This window comes from Oryzias latipes, chromosome 3, assembly GCF_002234675.1.
Source record: "Oryzias latipes chromosome 3, ASM223467v1".
Classification (NCBI taxonomy): Eukaryota; Metazoa; Chordata; class Actinopteri; order Beloniformes; family Adrianichthyidae; genus Oryzias; species Oryzias latipes.
Window position 1 is genome coordinate 36,472,008 of NC_019861.2, and position 27,839 is coordinate 36,499,846.

Consider the following 27,839-nt stretch of genomic DNA (forward strand, 5'->3'; position numbering starts at 1 on the left):
CGTAGACTAGTTAATATAATAGACTTTGCCACCATTGAAAACCAGGAAATGACGGTACTATCACTGGATGCTGAAAAAGCCTTTGACAGAGTAAATTGGAAGTTCCTTATTGCCGCCCTCCATAAGTTTGGTTTTGGAGAAACATTCATCAATTGGATCAAAATATTATATCACAACCCCAATGCATCAGTTAGAACTAATAAACAGACTTCAAACAGGTTTTTTCTTGGAAGAGGAACCAGACAGGGCTGCCCACTCTCTCCTTCTCTTTTTGCTATATTCATTGAGCCTTTAGCTGCAGCAATAAGACAGAATGAGAGCATTATAGGAATAAAAACCAAACACAGCCATCATAAAATTAGTCTTTATGCGGATGACATATTACTGTTTTTAAGGAATTTACATTCTGTAAATGAAACAGCAATGATCATAAATGAATTCTCCTCCATATCAGACTATTCCATTAATTGGAATAAGTCTGTTTTATTACCACTCAACAGGAATATGGAACAAAGACTCACAATTCCAGTTAAAACAGGAAATATCAAATATCTAGGTATCTACTTTTCCCCCAAACTATCAGAACTGGTGCAGCTAAACCACACCCCATTACTGAAAAGCATACAGGACGATCTAACACGCTGGACCAACCTGCCTCTGTCCCTTATGGGCAAGGTAGCCACGGTTAAAATGAAAATCTTACCCAAGGTTAATTATCTCTTCTCAATGATTCCCACACAACCGCCATTAAAATGGTTCAAAACATTAGACTCATCCATATCAAGCTTTCTATGGAACAACAAACCTGCAAGAATTAAGGCCCGTACACACCGGGACGAATATTCGCCAGGCGTTATTCGCCAGCGTTTTTCGCCACGTTTTTTGTGTTCACACCCAGGCGATTTTCCCTGACGATGAGCCGAGCGACCATGCAATTTCATTCCCTGACATTAGATGGCGCTTAATGTAAACAGAAATGCTCCTGTACACAAGGTGACGCTGCGCAACTTTACGCTTCTTAAAGTCGCTTTTAACTCAGAAGAAGAGAGCAAGTATTTACGCGATTGTCAGAATCAAACAAAGAAAACATGAATATTTCAAGCACCAGTAGCTCCAACTGGTGCTTGGTTCGGGGATATTTTAGAATGTCCATCATTATTTCTTCGCGGCAGTGTAGACGCTACTTGGCGTCTATCTTCTTCGCTGGTATGTGTGCTCAGCAAGGCAGTTTTGTGTTTGAGCGCCCCCAAGTTGTGTTTTACTGTAACTTCAGAAGCTCCAGGCACGTGTGCAAAAGCGCCATTCTCATTGGTCGAGTAGAAAAAACGAACCCGAGGCGTTTTTTTTTTTTGACGCTTTGACGCGTGGCGTTTTTTCGCGTCGGTGTGCACACTCTCATTGGTGCCCTTTGTTTAGTCACGAGGCGTTAAACGTCGGCGAAAATCGCCGGCGAAATTCGTCCCGGTGTGAACAGGCCTTAAGTCTAAAAACTTTAAAATCTGCAAAAAGCTGTGGAGGATTAGAATTACCTAACTTCCACAAATACTTTCTTGCTAATAGATTACAATATATCTTAAAATGGTTAAAAAATAATCCAGAAACCAACTCATGGTTAGACTTGGAACAGGCGTTATGTGGGAAGATCAACCTGTCACAGCTACCATTTATTAGCCAAACAGTTAAAAAACAGGATTGTTTCAAAAGCATTAATATAAATACCACTTTAACAGCCTGGTGGGAATTTCTCAAAATATCAAAATCATCAATTCAACCGTGCAAAATGACACCCATCTGGAACAACCCGGACATCCTTATTAACAAAAAAATGATTCACTTCCCAGCTTGGCAAGCAGGGGGCATAAAACAACTAGAGCACGTAATTATTGATAGAAGATTCATAACTCCCCAGGAAATTCAAGACAAATATGGAATAAATAACTTCTTGGAATATCAGCAACTTAAATCAAGTATTACTAAAAAGTATAAATTTAAAGACGACGATTTAAAGCTACCAGATGTAGTTACCACTCTGATTAATTTTTCAATGAGTAGAACTCTCTCCAAAATATACAAACTTTTATGTAATTTAGATAACAATATTGCCCTTCCAACAAAAAAATGGGATGCAGATTTGAGCATCAGCACAGATGAAAGCTTCTGGTCAGAACTATGTCTAAACACCTTTAAACTGACAAAAAGTCCAAATCTGCAGCTAATCCATCTCAAAACTCTTCACAGAATTTACTACACTGGACAGAGGATGTTCAAGATGGGTCTCAGTAACTCAGACATTTGTCAGCACTGTGATAATAATCTACCCGACAGCTACATGCATGCACTATGGTTCTGCACTCCTGTCCAGGCTCTCTGGCAGCAGGTATGTGCCGATCTATCAGTCTGGCTTAAGGTTTCAATCACGGCTTCACTGTCACTTTGTGTGCTTGGTGACATGAGTGCCATCGATATAGAAGAAGGATTAGCATCAATCATTTTCATAACTCTTTGTATTGCCAAAAAAACTATTTTAATAAATTGGAAAAACAAGAAAAATATAAACATAAGTCAACACAGAAATCTGCTGTTTGATCATATCAGCTTGGAAAAAATGTCAGCCCAAAGCTCAAGTAACTTTGAAAGAATTCAGTCTCTCTGGTCTCCTGTGGTTGACTCCATGACTTAGGGGGTGGGGGGCTTGGTCGTCGCTGCTCCTTGCCCTTCTGCCGTGGTTTGGGGTGGGGGCCGGGGCTTCCGGTGCCTGGCGGGGGCGGTGGGGGGCTCCGTTGGTCGGGGGGTCGGGTCCGGTGCCTGGGTGGGGCGGGCTGGGGCGCTGCGTGGTCCTCTGGGCTTGGGTGTGGGGGTGCGTGGTGGGGTGGTGGGGTGGTGGTCTGGCTTGGCTTGGGGGGGTGGTCCCTTTGCCTGTGCTGGGGGGGGTTGGCGGGGGGCCCTGCTCGGGGGGGGGCCCAGCGGCGCCGGGTGGGCTGCCCATCTGCACCTGGGGCTGGGATCGGCCCTTCCCTGGCTCTGGGACGGGACAACCCTCTCGGGGCCCCCGGTCGCTCTGGGTGTCACCCGCTTCGGCTGCGGGGTCTGGGGTGGGGTGGGGGGCTTGTCGGCCCTGTCCTGTGGGGGGGGCGTTCTGGGGGGGAGGGGGGGCCCATTATTGGTACGGGTCGGGGGGGCTAGCGGGTCGGGGTCTCCGCTGAGGCAATCAGTGGTTGCCTCGGCCGGTTGGCCTCCTCGGTCCCGTCAAGGCCTGACCAGTGCTCCTCTAGGGCCGGCGTCTGGGGGTGGGGGCCTGGGCTTGCTCCGGGGGGGGGCGACGCTTACTGGCTCCTCTCTCTCCGTGTGGGGTGGGTGGTGCCGTGCCTGGGGTGTCGGCGCCTCCGGGGGTGGGGCCCCTGGGCTGGGTGGCCCTGGCCCCTTTGCTGGGGGGGGGCTGGGGGACGGTTGTTTGACCAGTCTACCAGCTGTCCCCAACTTACCCCCTTCCTCATATAACCTCATATTAGGGTGAGGGGGTGGGGGGTCTAGCCTGCTATGCGCCTTGGGGGGGGGGGTACTTGGCAGTGGCCCCCCTCCTATGGTTGCCGTATGGAGTGGGCCCCCCTTCTTTCGGTTTTATTTGCACCTTAGACATGTAGGGTCCTTGGTAGGGGGGGTGCTTGGAAATCACTGCAAGCAAGCAGCAGATGTCCTCCTGGCACCCTACCCGCCAATTTTAACTGCACCTTAGACATTTAGGGCCTCTTGGTGGGGAGGGTGAGGGGACATCACTGTGAGTAATCAGGAGATGTCCCCTTACTGCCCTACTCGCCAATTTTAACTGCACCCCCCTTAGTACACACACCCCTCCCCCTTCAATATATACATTCCAACATAAACACACACACATACACGCACACACATTTTACAAGGAAGGTGGGACCTGGGTCCATTTTTCCCCTACCCCTTCCCTGGTGGGGGGTGCGGGCCCCTTGGCGATGGCGGCCGTGTCCCTTGGGTGCCGGCTCCCTGGGCCCGGCGGCGCTCTCTCCGCACGGTGGGGGGGTTCATATTACACCTGAGCAGGGGGTGTCCGTGTCCCTGGGGGGTGGGTCCTGCTCCTTGCCCCTGAGCGCTGGGCCCCGCCAAACTTCCAACATGGCCGAGCCTGGTCGGGCCATATTTATAACACCCCTTGTGGGCCACCCTTTTTTCCCCGGGGTTCCCCCCTCCTGGGCGGGGGCGGCGGGCCCCTGCCTTGCTCCTACCTGGACCCACCGTGGGCCGGGTGGGTGGCTGCCTGGAGTGCGGAGCGGGTCTCCCTTGGGGGGTCCTGGCTCGTACCTGGGGTTGGGGCGGGGGGATGCCCGGAACTCCTGGGTGGTGGTGGGGTGCTCGTCTGGGGGTGTGGGCGTCCTTCTCCGGTGGGGCCCTGCGTTGGGCTCTTCCGGCGCGGCGGGGGGGCTGCTTTCCTGGCTGGGCTGGGGCGGCGCTCTCTTTCCCTCCGCGCTCCCCTGCTCTCTGGCTCTGGGGGCCTCGCGGCGGTCCTGCTGGCCCTGGCCTGGGTGGCGGTCTTGGTCGCCCGGGGGGCGGTTGTTCCCTGCCTGTTCCCGTGTGGCGTTGGGGGAATTACGGCTGCCGCTGCTGCTGCGGCGGGGGTCTGGGTGTGGGGTTGGCTGGGCGCTCCTCCTCCTTCTTTTCACATTCCACCATCCATTTTAGAAGAACATAAACACTCACCTGAGCACAGGTGTTAGCTCACCTTTGCACTTATAGTTTAAATTATTGAATGAATGAAAGATTTCACACTAGTTGGTTTAAATGCATAGGTAGGCGTTCGTGAACACTATCTGTTTTGTGTACATGTTGACATGTGGACATTTTTGCAGCTAGCAGGTGTGTTGATAATATTTGAGTGTGTGTGAACAGGCCCCGCCCTTTTTGTACTAGTTTGGCCTCAATTACAAAAGGGGTTTATTCAGACATACTTCTGGTTTGTCTGAAGATTAATAACCCCTCTTGTTAAAGAAAAATATCTCCAACACAAGAGGCCCTCAGCTCTCATCTGTCTGCCCAGCTGTTGGACAGGACAAGCTTAAAAAAAAAAAAAAAAAAAGAAAAAAAAAAAAAAAGAAATGAACTTATTGATAAAAATGTTGCCAAGAATCCAGCTCTAAAAAAAATTGAGAAAAGAAAAAGGAAAGATTTGATTTGTTATTTCTGATTATTAATATTTTGAGGCTTTGTTTTGTTCTGCAGCATCTTCATATTTGTCTAATTTTGACAGAATATATTTTTATGGAGAGCAAAATATTGTACGTCACTGCACTAGGTTGTGGACCTTAAGAAGCCTCTGAAGCTCATCTGCTGGACTATTTAAACATGTAGTTGTAGAATTAGATAAGCTAAATCTCTAAGAGTTCCAGTACATCGCCTGTCCGTCCTGGGGGAGGATCCCTCCTTCATGTGGACATTTAGTCTGTTTAGTTAGTTAGTTTAGAATTTACCAATTGAATTCATGATCCTTATGATATTATGTTTATTATATAATTACCGGTATGAAGCCCATTAAGACGACCATTGATGTAATATTGGGCTACATAAATAACATTTAATTTAATTGAATAACTCAATTACTGTTGCAAAATAGCCCCCCCAAAAAAGTTATGTAACTGTTGGATCTTACCTAATTCAGACAGTTTTTGTGACACCCATCTGTTGACCTGCAGGAAGCAATAAGAGAATTTAACTCCACAAAAGGTAAATATCAAGTCTATCCGATTGGCAATTCATTGAATTTTATACTGAAGATAGGAAATGTTTGACCTGATTGTGAGTGGATACAAACCCTATTCATGATCTGGATGGTGATGTAATGCAGCACAGCTCCCAGGATTGAAACCAAAGTGTTGGCGTTTTTTTCTATGAACTGCCAACTACTTTTAAGCAGCAGGGGACGAACAGTGACTCGAAACACCACAAGAGCAGGAACAATTCCAATGATCAACAGCATCTGCAACACAACCGTAGAATCATCACAATTCACAATCTCACAAAAACTAGGTAAATCTCCTTTATCTTAGCAAATGTCTCAGGGTTATTAAGTAGTTGTGAGTTTAATTTCCATAATTTATTTTGCTTTTTTTTATAGATAATTGAAGGGTCAGAGAGACGGGTGTGGTCCGATAAGTCTCTTCTTTTTTTTCAAAGCATCACACCCTGTTCTGTATCCTGATTGGCTGAGGATCAAGTCAACAATCTACTCTGTACCACATGTCCTCTACTGAAACGCTCAGCACTACAACATTTTTGATCTATAAAACTGGACTAATTTTTTTATGAAGGTTTGAACTTTGAGAATTTAAAGAAGAGAAAAAGGTGGGAAAATATTCATGTGTGTCTAGGAAAAGTGTGTAGAGAGGAGTTTCACAGACTTAAACATCTATAATCCTACTTCGGGGATTTCCCCTTCAAAAGTTATTCTAAGAAAGTTTTTTTTTATTTTTTCAAAACCAATCAACGTGTCCCTGTAACTGTGGTGCATTCAAAGACAACAGGATAAACATATATCAGAATATTATTCAGTTCCCACGTATTCATTGTTCCGTTAGAACGAAATATTATTTTGTGGGAACGCTTTATTGTTTAATTATAAAAATTTATTTATTTATTTTACCCCTCTGTATGTATCCAAGCAAGACAGATTAAGAAAAAAAAATCTTATTTTCAACTGTGGCATGGCAAAAAGCAAGACGAGTTACAGAAGACGCATAGAACAAAAATCAGGACAAAACAGCAATAACACAGATAATTAAAAAATTAAAATAATACAATTATTAAAAATCATTAGAATGATAAAAATAAGTTACAGCAACATTTCTCCTTAAAATGATCATTGAGATTCCTTTGAAAACTGTCTTTGAAATGAAAGTGTCGGACCTAAGTGCTTTTTGTAAATTATTCCAGTCTCTGGGTTCTCCAGACTGAAAGGATAAAGAACCGTGAGAGGAGTTTGATTTAGAGACCATTAGTAGAATCAGTTTTACAGAGCGGCCGCTCTACATTTGTATATGCAAAATTATATATGTGCAAAAGCTGGCTCAATAAGGAGGAGAGTTTTGTAAATTAACAGCAACCAGTGGATTTTACATCAAGTTAATAAGGAGGCCCAATTAGAGTAGAGGTTACAGTTGTGGGTTTTTAATGAAGCGTTTCTTGTAAATCGAATGAAGGAAAGGTAAAGAGAATCCAGTTTTTTCAGCAAATGTTTATTAGCTGATCTGTAAATGACATCAGCATAATCTAGCAAGGGAAGGATGGCCATTTGGACCAACGTTTTCCTTGTAGAGTAAGTGGGAGAGGAACGCATTCTATAAAGAAATCCTAATTTTGACTTAATCTTTGACTGCAAATGGTCAATGTGGACTAAATAGGTAAAGTGTTGTCTAGCCAGATTCTAAGATATTTATACCCTGTGACCCGATCTAGAGGAGTGCCATCAAGATTGGAGATATTGGGAGGATTTGAAGGAACGTGTCCTTTCTTGCCAATTCACATGATTTTGTCTTGAAAACATTTAGGTTCAGATGCAGTCTAGAGAGGGCATCACATTAAAATATGATGAAGGCAGCGTGACAGGGTGAGGAATGGCACCTGAATGTGCCAAAGATCCTTAATTTCTTTTGTTATGACAGTTGGCACTGCAGTGCTGCATCTCTGTTTTCACACATGCAGCAGTAAAAACGGGTTTCACCGCTCATCACCATGACAACTGTCTTTTTTTCAGACCTTTGTACACGTCACTCTGATCCATCAGGTCAATGAATTAAAATCTTTGCAGTCAAATTCAGCAATCTTTCAATCGCTTCGCCTTCAGCATGAAGCTCTGCGCCTTAGCATGGCCTAAATAGTTCTTATTTGAGTCAGTTCAAACTTTAGTTTGAATGAATTTAACCTTAGTGCTGTTTGAAGTGGGGGAATATGTTTTATTTAACGTTTTTGGTGGGGACATGTTCCCATAACTGTTAAGCTTGTTTGTCCCAGTTTTTAGAAAGGTGCATTTGTGGACAAAATCTTAATAATAACAGGACAGACTTGAGCTTCAAATTGAAACAAAACCATTTTATGGCAAAACCACAAGATTGTCTGTCTGTATACATTCATATGTGGTGGAGTTGTCGATTAGTGCAGACGGTGTGCAAGTGGGACTCACCATGAGAGAACCCCCAGCCAGGAGCACCATGTTCCATCCATAGGAATGATGGCGCTTTTTGGGTTTGTATTCTGGATCATTGACGAGCTCCAAAATGAGTTCCTCCTAAAGACACAGATTGATGCAGATGTTAAAGACAAAACACATCTGTGGAAGGAAAGTCTAGACCAGGGGTCGGCAACCTTTTTTTACTCATAGAGCCATTTGGGACCGCCCCTAACGAAAAAAAAGCACCCGGAGCCACAACCCGTTTTGACATCATTATATATATTATGCATGTATATATTATATCAAGGGTGCTCATTACGTCGATCGCGATCGATTTTCAAGGACATAAGTGTAGATTGCGGGCCAGAAAAGATAAATAAAAAAGTACTTCTTTCTTTTCATCTTCATGTTTATTTGTTACATGTTTATTTCAACATTATTGTTTATGTACTGATGATTAAAAACTACACAGTGAGTTTACATAAAGATACTTTTGTATTAACAGATGAGGTGTTTTATTACAAAGACAGAAAGCAGCGACCATCGTATTCATGCTCTGCTGTAACGGTGCAATGCGGGGAGTGTGGCATATTGTGAGGCATTTGGCGCTGCTGGCTCCGTATTGATCAGTATTGATGGGGAACGACGACTACTAATTTAGTGCTCCGTCCTCCGAACACAATATATTTCACGCACACACCTCCGCTCCGTGCTCACACCCCCATCTCCACCTGCACACGCCCCTCCTTCGTGACACGCGCGCCGCTCAGCACAAACACACACTCCGCAACAGTATAAAGCGCGTGCCTCACAGCTTCCTTGATGAGCTCGTATTTATCGGGCGAGAACTGCAGAGCTTATAGCAGGAGGAGAAACGCGGGGCGGCTTTAATAAACTCCGGTTGCTGGACTTCTACCGGGGATATGATGTGCCGCGGGGAGAAAAAGACGTTCTGAAGCCAGAGTTTGCGCTGAGTGCATTTAAACTCGCGTCTGCAGTGACGTATGTGTCAGAGGATGTCCGATTGGCCATTCTGCATGTCAGTCATGTCCCGTACTTTTCGGTGAGGATTTTGATTGGCTGGTGGATTTTCAAGAAGCACTCTCTTCCCCTTCAATCTCCCCCACGTCCCCGAAGATGACCGGTCGATCGCGACCGACGCAACGAGCTCCCCTGCTCTGAAACACACATCACCGCACACGGGAGTCCAAAACACCGGCGCAAACTCTCCGTCACCAGAAAGCCGCTCCCCGTTCCGCACCACGCCAAGCCCCCGGCAGAAAATCACTCCAGACCCGGAGTGTTTATTGAAGCCGCCCCGCGTGTCTCCTCCTGCTATCAGCTCCGCAGCCCTCGCCCGACAAACACGAGCCCACCAAGGAAGCTGTTTTTTACGTGGCACGTGTCTCGCACGGAGCCAGCAGCGCCTTTGAAATGCCATGAAAAATGAACAATAAAATAAATTTGAAGTTTTATAAAATACTCATTATTTTCCAAAGTCACAGGGAGCCACAACAGAAGGATGAAAGAGCCACATGTGGCTCTGGAGCCATGGGTTGCCGACCCCTGGTCTAGACTGACTTGGAAGCTTTTCTCAGACATTATGTCTAAAAAAACAGCAGACAGGTGTTGTATCACTGATGATCACCTGTAGTTCATCCTGAGAATCTCAAACACAAACCAACTTGTTGCCAAAAAATGATGCCAGATGTCCAGCTCAGATAAAATTTTACCAAGACGACTTCCGGATCCGCCATGCTAGCGTGAGGACGTGTTAGCCGGTGGCTCCGCAGATAGACAGTAAAACAAGAATTCCGATACAACCCCTTCAAGCGACAAGGCTGCATTATAACAACCGAATTCTCAAGCAAAAAAGATTTTATTCATATAACTTATAATACCAGCGAAAAAAGCCAACAGAGGAGAACGCACAGAAAACCCGGATAGCGAGGCCGAGCAGCAACAAGCAGGCAACAGACAAGTGCTAGCAGCGATAGCAGAACTGCGTTCAGACCTGACCAAGGCAACAACTGATATTTGTAATACTTGCAGAGATGAAATAGCTACATTGACGTCCAAAAATGCAGCTGCCATATCCGCATTGAAAAACAATATGACCATCACGATGACAAGCTGAGAAAAATGTCGGACTCAGCTGAGAATACAGACAACACATTTGCTGAATCTGCAGACCCAAGTTAAACGCCTTACTAAGCAAGTGGAACAACTGTCTGATAAATGCGTGGACCTAGAAGGCCGCTCCAAAAGACAAAACATAAGGATTGCAGGTGTGAAAGAAGGCAATGAACATGGGCAACGATTGAAGGATTTTGTGGCCCAACTCCTTCAGAAGACACTGGGATTGGAAACCACACCACTGCTGGACCGCGCCCACAGAGCTCTGAGAGAGTGCCCTGGAGATGACAAGCCTGTCTGCCTAAGATTAGGAAAGATACTGATTATCTGCTGCCACGGCCGATTTGTTATTAATTATTATTGGCTTAAAAATACACCTCCATATTTCATGTACATGTAGCAGCTTGTCGCTTGATGTGTTTATAATTGTGTAATTAGATGTGGAGCATCCTGAATGTAAGAAAGTTAAGATACCATATCAATGGCGAGCAATTAACATCACCCAGTGAGGGCCCTTGGGCAAGGCTCTTAACGCTACTGCCTCCGGAGCGCAGTTCGGCTGCAGATCACCATTCCCCAGGGGATGGGTCAAATGCGGAGAAGAATTTCCCCATTGTGGGATAAATGATGTATCAATTATTATAATTATTATTATTAAAGTACCTAGAAGTTTTAGGGAAAGTTGATATCTACCTTTTCCAAATGCAATGTTCTATAGTTAGTTGTTCTTTGGATTTAGGGGGGGGATTACAGATGGGGAGGGAGGGTTGCTGTACAAATGATCAAAAGAAAAACCATGTTAAAATATATCTATGCAAAGTAAAGATGTAAATGAGAAGAGGGGTGTAGTGACATTCTGTTCTTGGAATGGGAAAGGAGTGAACGAGCCCATCAAGAAGGGATAGGTACTAACACACCTTAAAAGCCTTAAAGCAGACATAATAGTTTTTTAGGAGACACTTAAAAAATGTAGCACACAATAAACTAAGGTGCAGATGGATAAATTAAGTATTCCATTCAACATTTCCTGCCAAAGCTAGAGGGGTAGCCATCCTCATTGAGAAAGGGGTGGCCTTTAAGCAGCTGTCCACTATAGCTGACAAAAATGGGAGATATGTGTTGGTTACTTTAATGAATGTACATGGCCCAATACTGATGATCCTATATTTTACAAAAAAATATTTAGTTTTTTCCTGACATTCCTAATGCAAATCTAGTTAAAAGAGGTGATCTAAAGTTTTGGACCCATACTTAGATAAATCGCGCACTAGTAAAATAACATTCGAAAGCAAGCAAACTAACAAAAGCGTTTATGGTCAACCCCAATGTATTGTAACATTTGGCGAACTCTAAACCCTACAGCAGGGGTGTCCAAACTGCAGCCTGCGGGTCTGTTTTTATTGGCCTGCAGCAAATTTTGAAAATATAATTGAATATGGCCCGCTTGAGCTCAACTCTGTTGCACTTCTCAGTTTAAACACTAGATGGAGTCGGTCACAGAAAGGTGCGTAGCCTCCAAAGTGGGTGTGTGCTGAGCTGGGCGCGTGCCACGAGAGAGGGGGAGGAAGGCGTTCAGGTGGATATGGGTGTGTGAGCACGGAGCGGAGGTGTGGGGGGTCGATACATTGTGTGTTCAGAGGACGGAGCATTTTAATAAATAGCATTCTGAACTATGAAAAAGTATTTCCTTTATGTAAAAAAGAACTTGTTTTGTTTTTGGAATTTTATTTTTTTCAATGCTGCATATTTTGTCACAGAGTGTAATTGTAAAATGAAGCTTTTTAAATTGTGTGCGTTTAATGTTAAAATTGTCCTCGTTGGTCACCCATAAGCCCTTTTTTTTGGTCTACTTTTCTGAGAAAACAGGACTTTGACTCTTTATAATCTACAAAATCGTGCACTCTGCCATTCAACCAGTGATATAAAGTGATATAACAATCCACACAATTAGATCAAATAGTGGCTTATTAATGACATCCCATAAAGACAGAAATAATTGTTTTAAACTGTTTTATGAGTCCCTTTACACTTAGCATATCACTGCTGGACCTAATGACATGCAAACTTTTTTAGATAAATGTAATTTGCCTGTGCTTGACCAGCAGGATCGTGAGGTTCTCAATTCCAGCTTCACAAGCGGAGAAATAACACAAGCCATTGGTCTTCTGAAAAATGGAAAAAGCCCAGGCCCGGATGGACTAGGCAACGAGTTCTATAAACACCTTAAACTCAGACTAACATCCTGTCTACTAAAAATGTAAAACAAAACATACGAAGATGGACAACTACCAACAACTCTTAATGAAGCTTCTATCATCATGCTCCCTAAGAAGGGTAAAGACTTTATAGCTAGCTTTATATGGACTAATTTCATTGTTAAACTCAGACCAAAAGATCTCTGGCTAACATATTGGAAAATAGGCTAAGCACAGTGATGCAGATTAGACAGGTTTTGTTCCAGACAGACTTTCTTTTAATAATCTCAGACGCTTATTCAACATAATTTACTCTAGCATTATCCAACAAGATTTGGCAATACAGTGATCCCTCGCTATAACACGGTTTACTTTTCACGGTTTCGCTACTTCACGGATTTGCATCGTGCATTGTGTTCTGCATTCTGATTGGCTAAAAAGTCACTCCGCTTCTTCTCTACCTGTGCGTCAATAACGTTGCAGTTTAATATGTGCACGTACGTAAAACAGCTCGCCAAATTTACATTGATTTGATTTTGATTTGAAATGGTTTATTTCAAGCAATCAAATAGAAGTTATACACAAAAGCAATATAAACATCAGTTATACATTCATACAGTAACTAATCAAACTTAGGATAATTAGACATAATTAATAAATATTGCTTGAAAGGGAGTGGAAGGAAGCGAACTTATATAATTCCACCCCGTTATACTATAACCATTTTATTACATGATTTATCAATATCCGGTTCCTAGGTTTTATCAGACAGAATTAAGAATCATAAGGTATCAATAAGGCACATGCCAAAGATGAATTACTTAAGTACTACGTCAAAAATAACTATTTTAGAAATTAACATGGCAAATGCAGCATCTGAAATATATGCAAATTATGTTACTTTTAAAAATCATTCATATGCTTTAAAAAATAATACTATACCAGTAAAATAGACACAACACTGTTTCAGGAATTTTCATAGCAAAATTTCATCAAGTATCAAAAGTTAAAAACATGTGCAAAGTTATGCTACATTAGGAAAGATTTTTGAATCAATTTATCAATTTTAGGAGCTAGTGAAGTAATATCATCAAAAGTCAATCAATTTAACAATTTTCAAAAGTGATTAATCATTTGTTTTACTCTTTTTATATATTTTTATTTTTATTTTTTAATAATAAAGTAATGCTGTAGGGGAAGAGTAAAAAGGGTCCATAACTGTCGATTATCCAAGGTTGGTATTTCTTCTTTTACTGATAACAGCTGATCTCCTGGGTTCAAAACAGAGTTAATAGTTCTCTTCGATGTTATGTCTGCAGACATTAGATTCAGGTCCATATCCTTCTTCAGCTGATATCAGCTGCGGTGAAAGTTGAGGTCAAGTTGTCTGCAGGTCAGAACTCTGCTGTTATTCAGGTGACGTCAGACGATGGAGAAAGTGATGATTCCTGGTGTCATATTCCTTGAAATTATTTGGCTCTTTGGTTTATTACTCTACGTTGTTTCAGACAACCGTAATCAAGCACTTCTCAAAGTCCTTCATGGTGTTCACGACCAGAACCTTGGTCCGGTCCTCTGGACCGAGTGGTTTGACATAAATCCTGCAGCCTTTAACCCAAGTGTTCTCAATCTGCTTACGCTTCCTGAGAAGCCGTGCATGTTTTGAGATTTCAGCATTCCTTCTAGTCAGATGGTCGTTCAGATAAACAGTAGATCCTCTGAGATTTTTGCGTAGATTCATCAGAGCTAGCTTGTGTTTGTGATTCACAAACCTGATGAGGATCGCTGGTTTATCCGTCTCCTTTCTCCTGGGGAGCAGGTGGCAGGTCTCGATGGTATTGAGATCCAGGGAAATCCCTTTAGATGTGAGAAATGAATGTATTTGCTGTTCCAGAGACTCTCCACTGACCTCCGTATTAGCACTGCCAGCTACGCTAGCGCTAGCATTAGCAGTGCTAGCTCCTGCTGTATTCAGCTTCGCTTGAGGCTTGATCGGTAATCCAGTGAGAATGACATTATTCATCCTTACTTGCTGTTCCACATCGTCCAGTCTTTTCTCCAGAATCCCGACCTGGTTTTCTCGCTGCTCGTTTTGAGGCCGAAATCTTCGGAACCCTTCCATCATATCCCAGAGCGGTGTTAGCTTAGCCGACACTTGATCCATAAAACTTTTCAGCGTTTCTTGAATAATGTCAAGAGACTTTTTGAGTTCTTCATATTCCTGGGGAACATTACGTTCGTGCAAATTCTCTTGATGGTGGCATGTCGGTGTATAAGGATCTTTTTGCAAAGCAGAAAAAAGAGCGACAACAACTGTCTATCACTATGTTCTTCTCCCGAACAAACACAGCTGCACCGCGGGCTTCAGAAGAAGAAAACACTGCAGAGTGGAGTCAGGATGCAGCGGCTCAGTCTGAAGAGCAGTGAAATACACCTGAGTCACTATTTGTCCCACTGTACTTTGTATTTTTTTCATAATCATTTAAAATTTTCTCCCGTTTAATCCAATTACTCGGGTGGCGGTGGGCGGGGCGAATCTCCGCGATTTGAAGCCTTCTGTTCACATTGATGATTAAAATTCAATATCAAATGTCAGCAAAGCCGCACGGATATCACTGAAATATCTATCTGACTGGCACACCGCTGAGCGGGCATCGAGGAATATGAGTCGATTTCCATGGATGAGCCAATGAGCTTTTAGATCCCGCCCACTTTCACTGATTGACAGATAGACCCATTCTCCTGAAAAAGCTCTTCATGAAATAAATAAGTCATTGTGAAAAACAGCAACATGAAATAAAAACAAAGCTACTTTGGAAAATATTGTTTTTGAAATCCAAGGTTCTGAAAAAAGACAGAATTATAATAATATTCCACATGATTAAAAATGAACATTTAAAAATGCTGTTTTAAAATAATGAACAGGTTTTTAAAGCAAAATGAAATATATTGAATAATAATGGCTAATTTAAAATCGGTGTGCCGGTTTTTCACCATTTCATGATCTTTTTATATATTTATGAGAGATTTATTGGTTGATTGTGTATTTGCATGAGGTGATATTTATTTATTGAATTAAATATTTATTTATTTAATTATGAACAGTATAGGACTCCATGGTGAACACTGTAGAATACATCAATTCCACTTAGCATTTCCAGAGGGGAGGGGGGGCGATGACGTCTCTGCTATCTCCGTTTGTTTGACTGCCAAGAGGCACAGACATGCTAGCAGCAGTGCGGACAGGCTTGTAGCTTTGTGTTTTTCTTTTTTTTTTTTTTTATTGAAGCAAATATTTAACAAACAATCACGGCATGTGAAAACAACTATAACAAAAAATAAATCAATAAAAATAAGGGGCTATTACAAAAGTTTAAATAGATCAAATAAATTACATAATGTCTGGGCATTCTTAGGATTCAAGTAATGTAAAGATTTAGAGAATAGGTTCAGACGGTTGAGTAATCCATTAATGTGAGGTTTCACCTTTAAGAATTTACAAGTATGAATAAAATGCTTTGAGATTACAATCAGTGCATTAATCAGAAAGTCCAGATTCAATTGTCAATTAATTTCAATTGTATTCCAATTTAAAGGGTTGATGATGATATTTTTTTGTTTGAGCCAATTATGAAAAGAAGACCAAAACTCTTTAACATGCAAACATTAAAGGAAAGATGTTCCACAGTTTCTACATCATTTCCACAAAAGACACAAAGATCACTATCCCAGTTAAAGCGAGAATGTAATAAATTATTGGAAGGGTAAATATCCTTCAATATTTTAAAGGTCACTTCTTTTACTTTGTGAGGGACAGGATATGATAGATATAATGTTCATATCCTTTTAGCTTCTGTGGTGCTGTTATTCTGCAAAATATATTTTCTTTTTAACAGGGAAGGGTGATTGAATGACTTCAAATCTCTCGAAAAAATGTCTTTGTTAGTTTTTTATCTCCCAAACCTAGCCCTGCCACATAGAGTGGCCTAATTTTTTTTATTTTTTTATAACTTGTTCTGTCCAACAGCTGAGCAAACAGATTATGTCACGGTTTCTGTTTCTTTGCCCTTGTGGTTTGTTTCCTTTTTGTTCTGGCATGTTTTGAGTTACTTCCTGTTTTATTTTGTAGTGTTTCCTAGTTTGTTGTAGTTTTGAGTTTTGCTTTGGCCCCCATCCTTCCTGAGTGTTTCCACCTGTGTCTCGTTTGTCTGCATGTATTTAAGTCTAGTCATTCCCTTCCTCCTGTGCTGGTCCATAGTTTGTAATTGTGCTGTTCCCTGGTTTCGAGCGTTGTGTATTTTCAAGTTTCGAGTTTCTAGCCTGCTAAGCAGTGGATTTTGGTTTGTAGTCATTTGTTATTATTAAAGCCCCGTTCCCCTGCAACCTCCTGCCTCCTCTCCTCTCTGCGCCTGGGTACTCCCTCTTCCTCTCCTCGTGACATTATGGACCAGCCAAACCTGTACCCAGCAGAGAGAAACATGCTGCATTTTGGAGCATTCTGCCAGGAGGCAGACGAAGACCAGCCTGACGAGTTCCTCTACCCGGGGAGGAGGGACTTGCGGCTCCTGGAGGCCTACTGCCTGCAGGCAGAGAGGACCAGATGCCACTGGCCCCAGATCTCCGGCTCCGTTTTTGAGGGGAGTCGCCTGGCTGTGAGGGGGGGTCGCCGTCATCGCCACCACCCCCGTCGACATTCCTCTCCCGTTCCTGTGGTGGAGCCGGACGCACTCCAAGGGGTCCTCTTCCTCGACCCAGCTGATCAGGACATGTGGCTGTGAAAGGCCTATTGCCAGGAGGAGGAGAGGACAGACTCGGCTGACTGGTTCCAGTGTCCCACCTCCGTTATTGACGGGAGTCGTCTGGCTGTAAGAGGGGGCCGCCGTCGTCGCCGCCGCCCTTCTCGACATCCCGTCATGGTTACGGAGGTGGACCTGGAGGCACCCCAGCCCGGTCCTACGTCCAGGAGGGTGCCAGATCCACCACGACCCGTTCCGGCTCCGAGGAGGGTGCCGGACCCGCCAAAACCCGTTTCTACTCCGAGGTGGGTGCCGGAACCACCACGACCCGTTCCTGCTTCCAGGAGGCTCCTGGTGAGGGGGAGGGCAGACCGGAGGGAACTGGAACCACCTCAACCCCTCCCTGCACCGGACGTCTGGCCCGAGCCCCCTGCACCGGACGTCTGGCCCGAGCCCCCTGCACCGGACGTCTGGCCCGAGCCCCCAGCAGCGGACGTCTGGCCCGAGCCCCCAGCAGCGTACGTCTGGCCCGAGCCCCCAGCAGCGGACGTCTGGCCCGAGCCCCCAGCAGCGGACGTCTGGCCCGAGCCCCCAGCAGCGGACGTCTGGCCCGAGCCCCCAGCAGCGGACGTCTGGCCCGAGCCCCCAGCAGCGGACGTCTGGCCCGAGCCCCCAGCAGCGGACGTCTGGCCCGAGCCCCCAGCTCCTGTTGCGGACCCCGAGCCCAAGCCGCCCGCCGCGTACCCCGAGCCGCTGCCGCCCGCCGCGGACCCTGAACCCGAGCCGCCCGCCGCGGACCCTGAACCCGAGCCGCCTGCCGCGGACCCTGAACCCGAGCCGCCCGCCGCGGACCCTGAACCCGAGCCGCCCGCCGCGGACCCTGAACCCGAGCCGCCCGCAGCGGACCCTGAACCCGAGCCGCCCGCAGCGGACCCTGAACCCGAGCTGCCCGCAGCGGACGCGGACCCCGAGCCACCAGTTCTAGACTCTGAGCCCCAGCCCCAGCCGGCCTTCGCAGACTCTGAGCCCCAGCCCCCTGCCGCGGACCCTGGGCCCGAGCTGCCAGCCGTTTGCTGGTCGGACAATCAAGGCCGGACAGCGCGGCCTCCTGGCCGCCCTCCAGACCCGCCTCGACGGACAGAGCGGCCTCATGGCCGTCCCCCGGACCCGCCCTGCCTGACTGCGTGGCCGTACGGCCGTCCTCAGGACCCGTCACGTCTAACTGGGCGGCCTCCCGGCCGTCCTCCCGACCCGTATCACCAGACTATGTTGGCCCTTGTATTGGCCTTTCAGGCCCCCTCCTCCTGGACTCTAGGAGGAACCTCGGTGCGGTTCCTTGAGGGGGGGTTATGTCACGGTTTCTGTTTCTTTGCCCTTGTGGTTTGTTTCCTTTTTGTTCTGGCATGTTTTGAGTTACTTCCTGTTTTATTTTGTAGTGTTTCCTAGTTTGTTGTAGTTTTGAGTTTTGCTTTGGCCCCCATCCTTCCTGAGTGTTTCCACCTGTGTCTCGTTTGTCTGCATGTATTTAAGTCTAGTCATTCCCTTCCTCCTGTGCTGGTCCATAGTTTGTAATTGTGCTGTTCCCTGGTTTCGAGCGTTGTGTATTTTCAAGTTTCGAGTTTCTAGCCTGCTAAGCAGTGGATTTTGGTTTGTAGTCATTTGTTATTATTAAAGCCCCGTTCCCCTGCAACCTCCTGCCTCCTCTCCTCTCTGCGCCTGGGTACTCCCTCTTCCTCTCCTCGTGACAGATTAGAGCTGAAGGCCTTTTGTGTTGGACAGGTTTTACTATCACAAAAAGACGTTATAGATCTTTAAAAACCAGCTTGTGTCATGACAGCAGCTGCCCTGCCCCCCCAGCTGCTGCTCGTCACCTCTGATTCACTCCACCTGTTCACTTGAGTATATATTGCTGCCATGCAGCTCCACTCACTGCTGGAACGTCAAGTCTTCTGCCTGATTCCCAGCTTACTCATGCTTTGTGGTTTCAGTCTGTCTGCAAGCCTGCTTTTTGCTCCACGCTCTCAGATTGCCTGCCTGCCTGCCTGCCTGCCTGCCTGCCTGCCTGCCTGCCTGCCTGCCTCAAGCTTCCAACAATCAACCTACCTGCCTGTGACCTCCAGTTTCTCACTGCCAAGTCCTCTCTCAAGATACCAAGCAGTAAGACATTCCTCATCTACAAAACTCTGTGTTCACGGACTTCCTCATTCCTATACCGGCTCTGGACTCTGCTCCGTTCCCCTCCTCCTCTCATTCGTCATCACCCACAAGTCTGCCTCAGCTCCCTCTGGTGTCAAGTTTCAGCCATCATCCTGCCTGCTCTGGTCCTCAAATAAACTCTGAAGTTCTTACTCCTGGGTCTGTCATATTTTGTTGGTCCTCAAGACCTGGTCCTGACAGATTGTAGATTTGTATAAACCCCTTTTTTTGTATTTTATTTATTTGTTACATTTAGGGTGTGTGGGGAGGGAGAGGCGAAGAATTTGAGGGGGGTGGGGGTGGAAGAGAGTAAAAGGAAGAGGTGAGAAAGTGGGGGATACAAGCACTGATTTGAATAAGTTATTATTTTAAGCTGTAACAATTATACCAGATCTAGAAAAGACAAATATTACACCAAAGGTGAAATTCTGACACTAAGATGAGCGGAAACTGTCTGTCCATCAATACACTGTGGGTTAGGAGGAGGGATGAAGGGCCTTCGAGGCCGCTTCGAATGAGCCTGACCGGGCCACTGCCTCCGGGCACGCCTCGTGGGAGCCACACCGGAGCACAGGCTCCCGCGAGGCGCCCCCGGCTGCTACGTGACGCGGTCACCCTGCGCTCGGGCGAGCCCTTCCGGGGTTTGGAAAACATCTCGCCCGATCATTCTCTGCCTGATCTTTCCCCGTACAGTTACATTTACAATGCATTGTATCTGGACCACTACCTTCTGCACCCCGTTACAGAGACACAAACTTCTCCCGAATCCGTCAGCTCCACATCTGCTTAAAAAGTTACTGCCACTCCCTGAATATCCATTGCGTTGACAATTTTACCACATTCTCTAATAGACCAAACCTTTTCATTTTTTTTTTATTTTATTTATTTACTTTTTTTAACTTGTCCTGTCCAACAGCTAGGCAGGCAGATGAGAGCTGAGGGCCTCTTATGTTGGACATATTTTACTTTAACAAGAGGGGTTATTAATCTTCAGACAAACCAAAGGTATGTCTGAATAAACCCCTTTTGTAATTGAGGCCAAACTTTATTAATTTCAATCATGTCTGAAAATCTTTGGTGTTGGACCGGACGGAAAAGGAAAGAGGGGAAGAAGAGAGAGGGACGCTAGAGAGAGGGGGGGGGTTAGGAGGGTGATAATAGGAGGGGAAGGGGGATAAGACCATGAAGCAGCATAAAGCAACAAGTTTACTGGTTGTTAATCATTATGGTAAGGTAGACCAAACCTTTTCAAACCAGACGGCTTACATCCAAACCATAAAGGCTCCCATCTTCTTGGGATGAACATAGATCTCACCCTCCTCTCCTGCACTGCTCCTTCCAGCTGACAGTTCAAGCAATGCACTCACATTCCCACCAGTACACATCATTAGCAGAGATCACAAGGGTTCACATTCAAAGTTAACCATTCCTTCTGTCAGATGTCTCTGTCCTATACATAAACCACCAAATACAGAATCAAAGTTCACTGCAAAATCACTGGATTCACCTGCTACGCTGAACATGGCTGTTTTAAACATCAGATCTCTTTCTAACAAGTCTTTTATAATTAATGATCTGATTGTTGACCGTGATTTGAACTGTTTGTTTTTAACTGAAACCTGGCTTGGTACTGATGCTCCAGCTATTCTCACTGAGGCCTCTCCACCCAATTTTATTTTCTGTAAGGGAAGGTAAGAGAGGTGGTGGAACAGCATCAATTGCTCAACAAGATTTAAAAACTGAAACTGTTACTTTAACTGATTATCCTTCATTTGAGCATCACTCCTTCCTGTTCAGCAACCCACCTATTTTAGCAGTGACTGTTTACAGACCACCAAGTCCTCCCTCCCGTTTTTTACAAGATTTTTCTGAGTTTTTATCTGTCATTCTTCTCAGGCATAATGGGATTTTAATAACTGGAGATTTTAATCTTCATGTTGACAACACGAATGATCCTTTTGCCTCTGAGTTTTTAAACATTTTAAATAGTATGGATTTTACTCAGCATGTGGCACAGCCGACTCACAACAGAGGACACACCCTGGACTTGGTCTCACCTACGGCCTGTCGGCTGGTGTGTCCTCTGTTGTTGACTTGGCTGTTTCAGACCATTATTGTGTGTTTTTTACGGTGACTGGTGTTATGAATAGTGGATTGAGGCGTTGTTTTGAAGTTCACGCTATTATTACCATGATATGTTCGTCTCAGTTCAATCGTTTAGTAAGAAAACAATGACCGGAAAAGTTCTGATTATACATGAATATGATGTTCCTGTACTGCTTGATTGAATGACCTACTTTTATGTTATCAACCCTGGCCACCAATAAAACCAGACTGGATACACTGGGAAGGCAGAACTCCTCTGTGACAGTTCGCGCTGTCACAGACCTATTCTCCTTCTGCAGAAGTCTAGCAAAAGTTCTCATCTCCTGTGTGGTTCTTCTCTTTATTAAGGAAAAAGTCAGAACCCTGACATCTTGGTGCCGTGACCCGGATCTCAACATACCCACCAGTGGTGGACTGAGGATGACGCACTGAAGCCGTGCACGCCCGGACAATATAGGCTGTCTGGAAGAAAGTCCCGGGAGGTGAATTCTTCGCCGGGCCAGCGTCATAGGTCTAACCCTCATCTGCCAGCGGTGGCTTGACGAGATCCGACCGGAAGTGACGAACCACAGGACTGAGTGAGTTTTGCATACGATCACAGTGTTGAGGATAAAATAGCAGAAAAGGTTTCTGGCTAAAACGGGTAACCAGTCCCAGCATGCAAAATTAAAAAAAGCACTAAAAAAGAATTAGAGGTATTTTAGAGACCCTCTCTGGAGTACTCCTGTAACAAGGCAGTACAGGTGGCAGGGAACATTAAAAAATAAAAATAAAAATTTTAAAAGTGAAAAATATATAAAATTGTATTACTATATACACACTCATATTTATAAATGCATTTTATTTCCATTTTTTTTTTCTTCCTTACCGCATAAATATCAAAGTGACCTTGGTGTCGGAGATTCGAGCTAGTTCGATCTCCCTGGACCAGGAACTCGGGACATAGCGTGCCATACCTCCTGGTTGGCCAGGGTCACCAAAGTAATCTCTGAGTTTTTGCATCTTTTCGACAACCTCAAAAGTGTGTACCGCAGACGATTAAAATTGATTTGTGTTTAAATTCATTGGCCTACAGTTGTGACTATGGGTAGTAAATCCCCTGACGGGGCTCCTTTACAGGGGGACGAAAAATATATAGTACAAAAACACCCAAACAGCCTACAATATATGTTAAAATAAAAGATAAAGTATGGTGTGAAAGGACAACTAAAAACAGAAGAATGGAAAGAAGTAGTTGTGGAACCAGAGACAGAATGAGTGAGATAATGCAGCTGCCCATGCCTGAGTGAAATTCTGTTGTCGCTGTAGCCGTTCAGATGTGTGTGTGTGTGTGTGTGTGTGTGTGTGTGTGCGTGTGCGTGTGCGTGTGTGTGTGTGACCATGAGAGAGAGAGAAAAGAGGAATAGGAAAAAAGGAAAACATGACTAGTCTTACATTAAAAGATTCATTTCAGTGATTCTCTGATGATTTTAATGACAGACTGAAGTTTGTCATTGATTCAGCAGCTCCAATGAAAACAAAAATCAAGAAACAGAAACTTTCTGTTCTGGTGCTGCTGGATCTTAGTGCCGCCTTAGTCCATCTTAGTGCACGGTAGATCACCAGATTTTATTAGACAGACTTAGTAGTCAGGTCGGCCTCTCAGGAACTGCTCTTAACTGGTTTCACTCCTATCTCATAGATCGACACTTTTTTGTAAGTATGGAGACTCGGTCCTCAGGAGTCAATGAAATAAGTTGTGGGATTCCCCAGGGTTCAATTTTGAGTCCAATACTTTGTAACTTGTATATGTTTCCTCTTGGGGATTTCATCAGGAGACATGGCGTTGACTTCCACAACTATGCTGATGATACACAGACTTTACATCGCCATGTCTCCTGATGACCTTGAACCTATTAACTCTCTTTTAAACTGCATTTTAGATATGAAACCATGGATGGCAGAAAATTTCTTGCAGCTCAACCAGAACAAAACTGAAATTTTGATCATTGGTCCTGAAGACAAGAGAGAGATGATTTTACCCAAACTCAGGAATTGTGAACCTTCTCAATGTGTGAGAAGCACCTGGTGAGGGAGGGGTTCCATCTTTGTGTGATTTTTAATAATTTTCAGCTTTTATGACTATTTAATCTTTATGTTAAGCGCTTTGTGTTTTTAACCAAAATGAAAGGCGCTATACAAATAAAGTTTGAGTTTATGAAGTAGACAGGGAGCAGTGTGCACGTAGGGGTGGAAATACATGCATGCTGCCAAAGTGAACCGTGTGTTCATAAGGGGAACCAGATCCTTCCCAGCCCGACCGGGGGGGGGGGGGGCGAGACACACCGAGCCAGGCGCAGAAGGGACCCCCCTACAGGGGCCCCCCTGGCCGCTGTAGGCATAGGCGAACCCGGTGTCTGGGCCCCCAGGCCACATGACAGGAGTGCTTAGCCGTACCAGGCGGCAGCCATGGGGGCCACCTGGCGCCGGACATCGAGACGCGGGCCAAGGACGAAGCCAGGGCCCCGAGAACCCATGAGCCGTTCCCCACCCAGCTAGAGTCCCGTCTTCGCAAGCCAGCCCCGGCACCCGGCCCAAGCAACCCAGAGATCACCGCGCACCAACAGCCCCCCCCCCCCCCCCCCCCCCCACACACACACACTACTCTACCCTCTACAACCCTCCTCACCCGCCATGTTATCAGACCCCTCCTCCCATACCCCCCCAATGCCCTCCCCACTCTGCAATGGGGAGGGGGAGCCCCAGAGGATCCCGGTGAGCCAGGCCCCAGGTCCGTACCACCCATGCACTCTCGCACACATACTCACAATCTTCTGGTTGCCCCACGTCGCCATACAGTAAACCCCTCCGGCTGACCGACCCCCCAGCGCCGCACGCCCGACCACCGTTGCAGCCGACAGGATACCCACAAGACCGGCCACCCCTCCCCGCCCCCAGCCATGTGTGGTGGTGTGGATGTGCTGTGTGTGTGCTGCAGGTAAAATAGGAGGTCTCCAGTGTGTTGGGCCCCACCGCTGCCAAGCCCCAGAGCCCCCCCACTCCGGGGTCCCTCTGTGTGTGGTGTGTATTTGCTGTGTATGTGCTGCTAACATGCAGTGTGTGTGTCTATAGTGGAAGTTAAAATTGTGGGGGGGACCGGTGAAAGATGAGCACGGATGTTTCACCGTGCCCCCCTCCACCAGACCATCCCCACAAGGCCCTAAATGAATCCGGGTGTCTTTTTTTTCTTTCGTTTTTTTCTCTCTTTTTTTTTAACTTGTCCTGTCCAACAGCTGGGCAGACAGAATTGAGCTGAAGGCCTCTTGTGTTGGACATATTTTACTTTAACATCAGGGGTTATTAATCTTCAGACAAACCAGAGGTATGTCTGAATAAACCCCTTTTGTAATCGAGGCCAAACTTTATTCATTTTAATCATTTTTGAAAATCTTTTGTGTTGGACCGGACAGAAAAGGAAAGGAGGGAAGAAGAGAGAGGGATGTTAGAGAGGGGGGGGATAGGAGGGTGATCATGGGAGGGGGGAGGGGGGTAAAACCATAAAGCAGCATAAAGCAACAAGCCACTGGACGTTTATCATTACGGTAAAGTTCAGATGTAATACAAATCTCAAAGGGGCGGGGCCTGTCCACACACACACTCAAATGTTATAAACACACCTGCTAGGTGCAAAAATGTCCATGTCAACATGTACACAATACAGATAGTGTTCACACATGCATACTTATGCCTTCAAGCCAACTAGTGTGAGATATTTCATTCAATTACGCAAACTATTAATGCAAAGGTGAGCCAACACCTGTGCTCAGTTGAGTGTTTATGTTCTTCTAAAATGGATGATGGAATGTGAAAAGAAGGAGGGGGAGTGACCAGCCCACACCAAGACCCCCGCCGCAGCAGCCGCGGCAGCCAGAAGCCCCCAATGCTATGCGGCAGCAGGCAGAGAACAACCGCCCCCGGTTGATCATGTCCGCCACCCAGGCCAGGGCCAGCAGGACCGCCACGAGGCCCCCAGAGCCAGAGAGCAGGGAGGCATGAGTGGAAAGAGAGTGCCGCCCCAGCCCAACCAGGAGAGCAGCCCCTGCCGCAGCGCCAGGAGGGGGTGGCACAAGGGTTGTTGTAGACATGGCCCGACCAGGCTCGGCCACAGTTGGAAATTTGGCGAGGCTCAGCACCCGGGGGCAAGGACCAGAACCCACCCCACAGGGACACAGACACCCCCGGCTCAGGTGTGATATGATCTCCGGCTTCTGGCCTTGCCAGAAAGCTCAGGGATCCCTCTCCCTGCATGGAGAGAGCACCGCCGGGCCCAGGAAACCGGCGGCCGTGTTGCCAAGGGATGCGGTAGGGGACAGATGGTCCAGGGTCCCACCTTCCTTGCGAAATGAGTGTGTGTGTTACTGAGGGTGTGTGTGTGCATGTGTGTGTGTTTATGTTGGAATGTATATTGTGAGGGGGGAAGGGTGTGTGTACTAAGGGGGTGCAGTTAAAATTGGCGGGTAGGGCACTGAGGGGACATCTCCTGATTACTCACAGTGATGTCCCCTCACCCTCTCCACTATGGGGCCTTAAATGTCTAAGGTACAGTTAAAATTGGTGGGTAGGGTGCTAAAAGGACATCTGCTGCTTGCTGGCAGTGATGTCCAAGCAACCCCCCTACCAAGGGCCCTACATGTCTAAGGTGCAAATAAAACCGAGAGAGGGGGGACCCATTCCATACGGCAACCATGGGAGGCGGACCACTGCCAAGGTGCATCGCAGGCTAAACCCCCCCACCCCCTCACCCTAATATGAGATTATATGAGGAAGCGGGTAAGTTGGGGACAGCTGGTCCCCCCCCCCCCAGCAACGCGCCAGGACCCCCAGCCCCGGGGTCCCATCCCCCGAGGCGCCAACGCCCCAGGCCCAGCACCACCCACCCCACACAGAGAGAGAGGAGCCAGAAAGCGCCGCCCCCCCCGGATCAAGTCCAGGCTCCCACCCCCAAGCGCCGGCCCTGGGAGAGCTCTGGTCAGGCCTCGACGGGACCGAGGCTGCCAACCGGCCAGGGCAACCACCGATTGCCTTAGCAGAGACCCCCACTCATCAAACCCCCAAGGTCCCGTACCGATAGTGCCCCCCCCCACACACACACACCCCCAGACCCCGCAGCCCCAGCGGATGACACCCAGAGCGACTGGGGGCCCCAAGAGTGTTGCCGTGAGAGTGTTGTAGATGGGCAGCCCGCCCAGCGCCGCTGGACCTCCCCCCCAAAACAGGACCCCCGACAAACCCCCCCCCCAGCACGGGCAAAGAGACTACCCCCCCAAGCCAAGCCAAACCACCACTCAACCCCCCCCCCCCCCCACACACACACACACACCCGTGCCCAGAAGACCGCACAGCGCCCCAGCCCGACCCCCTGACCAACGGAGTCCCCACCGCCCCCCGCCGGGCATCGGAGGCCTCGACCCCCACACCGACCCCCGGCAGAAGGGCAAAGAGCAGTGACGACCAGGCCCCCCACCCCCTAAGTCATGGAGTTAGATATGGGAGACCAGAGAGACTGAATTCTTTCAAAGTTACTTGAGTTTTGGGCTGACATTTTTTAAAGCTAATATGATCAATCAGCAGATTTCTGTATTGACTTATATTTATATTTTTCTTGTTTTTCCAATTTATTAAAATTGTTTTTTTAGCAATACAAAGAGTTATGAAAATGATAGATACTAATCCTCCTTCTATATCGATGGCATTGGATGGATTAGCTGCAAGTTTGGACTTTTTGTCAGTTTAAAGGTGTTTAGACAAAGTTCTGACCAGAAGCTTTCATCTGTGCTGATGCTCAAATCTGCATCCCATTTTGTTATTGGAAGTGAAATATTATTATCTAAATTGCATACGAGTTTGTATATTTTAGAGAGAGTTTTATTCATTGAGAAATTAATCAGAGAGGTAACTACTTCTGGTGGCTTTAAATCGTTGTCTTTATATTTAAACTTTTTAGTAATTTAAGTTTCTGATATTCCAAGAAGTTATTTATTCCATGTTTGTCTTGTAGTTCCTGGGGAGTTATGAATCTTCTGTCAATAATTAAGTGCTCCAGTAGTGTTACACCCCCTTCTTGCCAAGATGGGAAGTGTATCATTTTTTTGTTTATGAGGATGTCTGGGTTGTTCCAGATGGGTGTCATTCTGCACGGTTGAATTGGCGAGTTAGATATTTTTAGAAATTCCCACCATGCTGTTAAAGTGGCATTTATATTAGTACTTTTGAAACAATCCTGTTTGGCTAATAAATGGTAGATCTGAC

At 46.1% G+C, this 27,839-nt stretch overlaps 1 protein-coding gene across 1 annotated transcript in view; it reads right to left on the reverse strand.

Annotated features, from left to right (window-relative positions):
* LOC105358663 (anoctamin-9-like) overlaps positions 1 to 27,839 on the reverse strand; it is a 113,755-nt gene that overhangs the window by 72,517 nt on the left and 13,399 nt on the right. Inside the window, exons 6-8 of the mRNA XM_011494323.3 lie at positions 8,195 to 8,299; positions 5,831 to 5,995; positions 5,669 to 5,705 (exon numbers count right to left, since the gene is read on the reverse strand). Coding sequence (XP_011492625.2) covers positions 5,669 to 5,705; positions 5,831 to 5,995; positions 8,195 to 8,299 — 307 coding nt within the window. The remainder of the gene's footprint in view (positions 1 to 5,668; positions 5,706 to 5,830; positions 5,996 to 8,194; positions 8,300 to 27,839) is intronic.